This window comes from Podarcis filfolensis, assembly GCF_964270895.1.
Source record: "Podarcis filfolensis genome assembly, chromosome: 14".
Taxonomy (NCBI): domain Eukaryota; kingdom Metazoa; phylum Chordata; class Lepidosauria; order Squamata; family Lacertidae; genus Podarcis; species Podarcis filfolensis.
The window spans coordinates 34,542,218-34,550,896 of NC_139616.1; the positions used below are offsets into that span (position 1 = coordinate 34,542,218).

The window sequence follows — 8,679 nt, forward strand, 5'->3', positions numbered from 1 at the left end:
TCATCTCTGCTATGAACCTTATGGGTGTCTTTAGGCAACCTATCGACCTTTTATCCCTGCTTCCTCTCCATTTACCTATATATAAGGATTATTGCGATAACATGATCTAATGGGGCACAGATAAAAATTTCCTCTCTGTCATGAAATTCAGTGGGGGACTCGGAGAGTCTTTATCTCACATCCTAACCTGAGAGGGCTGTTGTAAACTGGGATAATCCTTTTGTACACCACCCTAGGCTTCTGCAATAATGTAAGCACTCTAAATACCCTGCTCAGTGCTCTGCAAATGCTATTGTTGCCATCAACAATATCAGGATTTCACAATTCCGCTTGCCATGGCAAGCGCTCTGCTGCCCTCTGATGAGCCCCCAAGCTTCCTCCCAACCTTGGAAATGGAGAGAGGGACTGGAAACATTCCCACAGTTGTGCTCACCTTCTAGTGATAATTCTCCATCTCCCTCCCCAAAGTTGATAGTATACCTGGCACTTGGGTTTTGGTACTGCACCTTCAAAGGCATACCACCCTCTTCATGGTGCATTCAGATGCACCGTGTGAGGTCAGCGACAAGACCATACCCCTAATGTGAGAGTCCTGAAGACCAAAAACTTGGTTGGCTACCAAGACCAGTCAAAGTTTGTGGACCCCCAATTGTCACCACCATCATCAAAACACTACCTGTGCCAGCAAGTGCTTTAACCATACATGCTTCTTTCCTATGGAAGATGGTTCTAACCAGTGGCCTTTATAGCAGCAAAAAGCTCTTTGGTCAATGATCAAAACAGCACTCTGCTGCAGAATTATACTAAAGACACAGCATGCTCCTCCTCTCACTTACAACTTGGAGAAAAGAATTCAATAGATCAAGCCAGTATGACTGAAATTGCTCAAAGAGAACAGGAAATAAAGCGGCAATGAACAATTCGAGCTTTTGAGTCTCATGCATAGAAGTGCAATGATTAAGCCATCCAATTTATATAAGAGTGGGGAGTGTTTGATGGAGGAATGTTCGTGTATACATGGACTTTTCTCTTGGATAGAATGCTTAAATAAGAGGGAGAATTATTGGACTGTAAACATTCAAGGCACCCAGTAATCCAAAGGCACCTAAACATTTGAGGCCAGGTCTGAAGAAGTCATTGAAAAATGTGTCATCCATTTTTCAAATGACACACAATAGCATAATTTGCTGCAGAGCCTCTCCAGCTCTTATTACTACATCCATGCCTCTACTAGCTTATATGAAGGGTTGGTTACTTGCTTGCATTTTTAAAATTCTTTTGACGCAAATTCCTCTCATCCGCTTAATAGATTGGGAAGGCCTGGCCTCAACTGTTCATGTTCTGGTGACCTCCCACCTGGAGGACCACTACAATTTGTTTTACTATCTTCACAGTCCAGAGACTACAGCTAGTGAAGAATGTGGCTGCTATACTGTTAAGTGGGGAAGACCAGTGGGACCACTGATCCCTGGAGCACTGCACTGTCCATCAGTGAACGACTGGGTGCAATTCAACATATTAGTACTAGCAAACAAAGCCCTAAATGGCTCAGGACCCAAGTACCAAAAAGAGTGTATTTTCCTGTATCAACCACCTTGGGCCTTATGGCCACCAGAGGAGGCCACATTGGTGGTGACCCATGTAATGGCGTTCTTGGAGGTGGTTCCACATTTTTTGAGGTTTTAAGTATACTGCTTTAGTACTGACATGTTTGCTGCCCTGGGCTCCTTTGAATGGGCAGAAGATACTTTTACTGAACAAATGAGCATTTCAATTTACCCATACCCAACTGACTGTACACCCATGTGGTGGCCAAGGTAGAACACACCACAGCAATGCAAATTTATAGATCTCACAAACTCAACATTTACTATTCTTTGTGTAAGTATCTCTAGAGACACACAAAGGCAGCATGGAAAGCTTAGTTCAGGCATAGGCAAACTCGGCCCTCCAGATGTTTTGGGACTACAACTCCCATCATCCCTGACCACTGATCCTGTTAGCTCGGGATGATGGGAGTTGTAGTCCCAAAACATCTGGAGGGCCAAATTTGCCTATACCTGGCTTAGTTAGTCAAACCACCTACATGCCAACTTCAGTGGCAAGATGCTTGAAAGCTGTATTCTTGAGTATATGAGGCAATGTACATTTACCTAGGACAGATTCCAGCCAGATGCTAAATTGAAAACCATGAAAATCAAAACATGGATTTTCAGTCTGCAACATATAAAACTTCCCAAACCCTCAACAGACTTGTCTCCAAAAAAGTCAATACAACTGCAAGATTAGAGGTCTTAAGACTGCACTTTAGTTAGTGAGTCCATTTCTACATGTCAACCCTTTATTTCATTTCCAGAAGGGTTTCTACAGCTCTGCAGATGCATGAACTGGTATTCCTCCTTAAGGCCCTGGCTCTGCATGAAGCACTCTTCCTTGATGACAACCAGCTACCTATGACAGCTGACAGGGAATAATATTAGAACCCTAAGTTGCAAAGTTCACCAGTGTCCAATATGCTTTGTTAGCACACTATTAGGCTCTGAAGCCAGTCCTTTGAAACACGACTTAACTGCAGGTACCCAGGTACCTTCCAACAACAGCATCCACTCAGAATTGTTACTAATACTGATGGCTAAGATGAGATAACATGCAGCCTTAGGCAAATCTATCTCTAGGTCTAAGCACCACACCCTCCAAATCTTTACAATGAGGATAACACCACTTTCTTTAAAAAAAGAATTGAGACAAAATGTTCTGAACACTTGAAATGCACAATACATGCTAAGCATTATTATACTTCCAAGATACACATATGGCAGTATAGCACATGTGACATATATGGCAGTATATCACACATAATAAGATATCACACATGATCACACTATCAGAAACAACCCAATCTACTAAATTTAAAACTTACCATTGTGGCTGGGGAGGCGTCTGGGATGGTTTGGGCTCTTGAGAGCTTGGCTTCTTCCCCTCCCCTAGCTCATGTCATGGCCCAAGAGGTAGCTTCCTAGGAGCACCATCTTCCTCCATTAGGGTAAAAAAAATTAAAAATGGGAGAGTGGGAAGAAATCACCCACCCTACCCTATCTTTTCGCTCCCTGCCTTTGGCTTCAGGAACCCATCGGAGAGCAGTAGCTAGCAGAAATATTTTTTAAAAAACCACCCCTAACTTCTCCGTTTTCTAAAAAGAAGGTCTTCAGAGCAGGGTATTTATGCAATGGGTTTAAAAACGAGAGATCTCCCAGACAGACACTCCTGTGCAAGCAGAGGCCTACACGCCGTGTATTTTCTGGGTGGAAATGAAAAGGAGGATCCTTTCAGAGGGGGGAAGGTCTGAGGGCCTGTGCTTGGTGCTGCCTATCTCTTCTTGGGGGGGGGCGTTGGGTGCCTCTTGGGAAGGAAGTGGGGCCTTCCTGCCTGGTGGGGCCTGCCTGTCCCACCGTCGCCCCCTTTCCTAGCCCCCTCCTCCCTTCAGCTCACACAGCCCCTGTGCAAGTCACCGCCGAGCCTTCCTCAGAGCGCTCGCCCTCCTTTATCTCCGGGTGGGTTTTCCTCCTCCTCCCTCCTCCTCCTCCTTCCTCTCAGTCTCCGGGGTTGGGGGAGGGGAACCACCGCCACCAACCAACGCTGCTGCTGCTGCTGCTGACGCCCCGCCCACGGCCCCGCCCACCTCGCGCACGGCCCCGCGACCACAAACTCTCTCTCTTCCCACCCAGCCCGCGCCGACCTCGGCCTTCCTTCTGTGACGTAACAGGAAGCGACCCGCGAGGGCGGATCCCGACAGGCGTGCGCGCGCGGCGGAGCGGGCCCGCGCCACCGACCAATCCCGGAAGGGCAGGGTGGTGACGCCACTGGCGCGCGCGCTCGGCAAAACCCCAAGCTGCCAAGGCGCCGCATACGCGCGTGCGCGTTAGCGAGGAGGTAGAGGCGAAAGTGGTTTGTCGCCTCCTCCTACCAAAAAATTAACCCTTTTAACCTGCTGCTTTGAGGGTCTTCCTTAGAAACAATAAAGGCGGAGAAAGAGCTTCTTCCCACCAACCACCAGTCTGCCTGCCTCGCTTCTTACTGCCCACCCTGAACCCAAATGAGATGCCTCTGCTCTGACAGATTTAGTTTTCTTAAGTGTTTGCGTGTGGAGAAATAAAACAGGTCTGTGGCGGTAGCCAGTGCTTGTCCTACTCAGAGTAGGCAACTGAACTCCCTGCTAATGAACTTCCCCCAAAGAATCCTGGTGGGAACGCTAGTTTACCCTTCACTGAGCTACAATTCCCAGTACTCTCAACAAACGACAGATCCCCATATTCTTTGGGAGAAGCCATATACTTTAAAAGGCATGGTGTGTATGCAGCCAAAGGTCTTTATAATCATATCTATTTTGATCCTGAGATAGTATGTGACCTATACTGCCCTGGGAGCTGACATGATTAAATGTCCGTCCTTACCAAAACAACCACAACCCCAAAACAAGAAATACATGTTAGATTTTTACTTTTTTACTACTGACTTCACTTTTACTGTGTCTAGTGTAGAGAGAGAGAGATAAATCCCCGCTTTCCCTTGTAGTACTAAAACTCAGAGAAATCCAAGAAGCTGAACCCTGGAAGAACCAGGGCAGAGGAAATAATGTATTCTTGCACGCAGTGCATAAACTATGGAATTTGCTCCCACACAGTGTAGTGATGGCCACCAACGTGGGTGCCTTTAAAAGACTATTCTCTAAATTCACGGAGGATAAGGTTATCCGTAGCTATAAACCACAATGCCTCTGCTTTGCCCCCACTGGCAGAGACTGTATGCCTCTGAATACCAATTGCTGGGAATCACAGATGGGCAGAGTGCTGTTGCACCCAGGTCCTGTTTGGGGGCTTCCTCTGGTGATCTGGTCGGCCACTGCGAGGACAGGATGCTGGGCTTCCTGGGTCTTTAGCCTCATGCACTGTAGAGCTCCTCTTCTTATGTAGTATGCAAACAGTACCCTCTGCTGGAAGAAAAATGCCATATCACCGTTATCAGTGCCTCTGTACCACTGTCATCCGTGCCTTAGTTTGGTCTTTATTGGATGTGTGGGGAACCACTAGTAGGTTTCAGGCCTTACCTTTGCAGAATGTTAAGAGAAATGGCCTAAAATGGGCATTTCCCCGCGGTCTTGAATGCATCATTGCCCCATCATTTTTCTTAAGCATGTATGGCGGAATTTCACATACATGGCAGACATTTTGTGCAGCCAGCCAGTGCCTTCAAGCAGGGCATTCCAGCCTATTCCCATTATTCCAGTTTTCTTTCCCATTCTACATTCCATGGCTAGTGAGCATGTTCAGTTCTCACTGGGCTGTTGGATTCCCCCCTCCAAAAAAAATTTTAAGGTTGCATTGCTGCAAATATTGAGGTTCCCCTGAGAATGCTTATTTAATAAATTTACAGCGAAATTCAACTAACTAGTGCCACTAGTGGAAGCCTGTGCAAGGATCTCTGCTAGTGCAACAGGACTCCTCCCCTCCTCTTGTGCCCCCAAAATGACTTGGGAGGGGTCAGGAGAAACCCCAAAACAGTACATGGAGGAGGAACAGGGAGGTTGTTCTCTCAGGCAAGCAAAAATGCTTGCTGTGGTGGAATGTTTGTAACAGTGCAACATTGAATTCATCCCTTGTTATGCTATACATTAATCATTTAATAAATGTATATTCCACTTTTCAAGAAAATGTGGTTTGTAAGGCACACACCAAATGTACAATAAAATACAAATTATAATCATAAAACACCACAAAAACCTCAAAATATTTCAAATAATACATTACTAAAAGTTATGGGGAACATTCACACTGATATCCCCTTCTTGTTTCTTAGTTGCTTAATTTTGATGACAGCCCTGTGGCCACTCAACACCTGAATTCTCCATTAGCAGGAAGATTTCAGGGCAGTGAGCAAACACAATAATAAAATGACATAAAAATTCTGAACTGAAATTATAACAAGCCTGGGTAAAACAATTATTTTGGCAGGCACTGAAAATACTATAGCAGAGTCTGCAGGAAAACCGCTTTAGGCTCATCATCTAAAACCTGACAGTGCTGAGCTGTGCAGGCAGTCTTATGTTAATCTTCGCACAAAAATGACATCATCAGTGCCCATTCAACGAACAGCCTGCATGTGAGTGACTGATCAGAATAAAGTGGGCTTATTTTTTATGTTATTTGAATGGAATAAATCATGCATGCAAATTGTACACCAAGTCATAGCTAACAAATGCAACTGGAAAAACAACAACAAAACAAGTTGTAAAAACAGAGGGAATGCCTAAGACTCTTCTTGCTAGGGGTATGTTTTTGGGGTAGGGCTGGTACTGCTTGTTACAGGGCTGGAGTATTGATCAGGGGGGTAGACCCCTGAAGTTAATGGAGATGACTAACATAGGTACCTTGATTTTAATAGGTCTACTCTGAGCAGGACTTATTTGAATACAACCCAACACCTCCAGGGATGATGAGAGAAGCAGCCACTCCAGTGGGAAGAGGCCATTTTTTTGTTCCAGACACTTTTTCTTTTCTTCTAGATGTGGCAGTCGTTTTGTGTTGTGCCATATCCCCATGACAACCATTTTGTTAGGCCACATGCCCCACAACTGCCATTGTACGGCTGATGCACGCACAGCATTTTCTCAGCATTCCACATGTGCCCACTGGCCCCCAAAGGTTGGCTACCCCCATTCTAAAGTACATAAAGGCTTTATTTAAGTTGAAAAGCAATGCATTAAAATGGTTAGAGCAACCAGTTAGTGCGCATGCTTGCTTAGGAAATACAAGAATTTTAGAAAAGGAAACTTGATTGAACTCAACAGGCTGTATTCTGGGTTAATCATATTTTGAGTTTGCCCGTTGGAATGGATGGACATGGCTATCTTAGGTTCCCTAATCTCAATGGGTCTACTCTGAGTCGAACTTGGTTTGATGCAGGCCATTGATGAAATCCCTCTTTCCCCCCCCCTTGATGATTTAAATAAATGATTTGCATTGCCTTAATTTAAATTAATTCACCTTAACCCATAGCCCTTCACTGTATGCAATGCTGCATAGTTCGCACATGGGGGCTTCCTATGCAGATGATCTAGGATGGAAAAACATCCGATGTGTCTTCTGCAGGTCCCATGAAGAGTTAACTTTTTCTAATCCCCTAAGCAGCTAGAATTATAAATCTATAAAGTCTTTCCAAATCTGTTTCTGAGCTCTCCAGCAGCTCAAATTTAGTTAAATGGATTAATATGCAAATGGGGTATAAAACTTGCAGGAGTGCGAAACTGTCTTTAGCTTTGATCTGATCGGCTTTTGGGAAAGGGGCAGGATCCCCTCTGTGTCTCTGGGCAGAATAGTGCTGATACTGACATCTGTTTGCCCCCCCCCCACTCCAGTTTTCCTGGCCATAGGCTTATCTGGTGGTAGAGACCTGTTCTGGAAAGTCACCCATCATGTTAGAGTTCCCACAATGGCCCCTGAGAGCCCACTAAGAGCAGGCACTCTGGGCCAATGTAAGATATTAGCCACAATGGCTCGGTTCCACCTCCACAGAGTCAGAGACAATATGTGGGGACAGTGCTGTTGCGCTCATGCGCTGCTTGCAGGTTTCCTGTGGGCATCTGGTTGGCCACTGTGAGCACAAGGCAATGGTCTATATAGGCCTTTAAACATAAGAACATAAGAAAAGTCTGCTGAATCAGGCCAGTGGAGCATCTAGACCAGCATCCTGAAATAAAAATGTTTAAGGTCATATATGTTCATAAATGTACCAAGCAAACACATACATAAATATATAAACCACATGTCTGAAGCAGCACAGGAAAACAGCCCTGAAACCATTTTGACTCCCAAATTGACCAAATGTTTTCTCTGCAAGGTTGAAGGAAAATGGAAAAGCCTCCCCATTGTCTTTTCCTTCACAAATCCTGTCTTAAGGGTATGTATGTGTATGAATAGGGTGAGCCTGTGACCTGGCTCAGGAACTAAGTATTTGTCATTACAAAGGACTGGCCAGGCTCCCCAGGGTATCCAATCAAGTGACCATTAACAGGTCTGCCAGACAGGAGATAAACAACGCACTCAGATTTCTGTTGTAGACCACCATTTCTGTGATGTAGGTATGATGTATCTGGGGGGTGGTTTTGAGCTACAGCCCTTCTGTGATGTATGTATGATGTTTCTGGGGGTGGTCTTGGACTCCAGGGCGGGCAATTTAAAATGTCTATATGAGGGCGGGCACACCTTTGTTCGAGGTCCTCCTTTCCTGCGTGTGAGGGGAGCACCCTGTTGCAACAGTTCAATAAAGATCAGGCTTACGAGCTGCTTTGCTTCTCAATATTCTCTGGTTGGCTTCTGTTATTTTCTCCGACTGATAGAGAACCTACAAAGGACTCTATAAGGGCTCTTGTGTCCCCCCCATAAGGGAATAAGGGCAGATTTTTGTTTATTACAATCCCATTCTCACAATGACCGACTGGATGCTTGCAGTAAGCCTGTAGCCGCACTCTGCCCACCTGCAATTCCCAGCAAATGATCTTCAGAGGTATGGTGCTTCTGACTGTGGAGGTACATAGGACATAGCCGTCGTGGCTAGGAGCCGCTCAGCCATGAATCTCACTGGGTCACTCATTGTCTCAGCCTAACCTTCCTCGCAGAGTTGTTG

At 45.4% G+C, this 8,679-nt stretch overlaps 1 protein-coding gene across 2 annotated transcripts in view; it reads right to left on the reverse strand.

Annotated features, from left to right (window-relative positions):
* XPO6 (exportin 6) overlaps positions 1 to 3,827 on the reverse strand; it is a 45,527-nt gene extending 41,700 nt beyond the window's left edge. For both annotated transcript variants that reach the window (XM_083584942.1, XM_083584941.1), the window contains exon 1: positions 2,921 to 3,827. In XM_083584942.1, the coding sequence (XP_083441068.1) occupies positions 2,921 to 2,923 (3 nt within the window). In that variant the 5' untranslated portion in view covers positions 2,924 to 3,827. The remainder of the gene's footprint in view (positions 1 to 2,920) is intronic.
* Between the last annotated feature and the right edge of the window lie 4,852 nt (positions 3,828 to 8,679).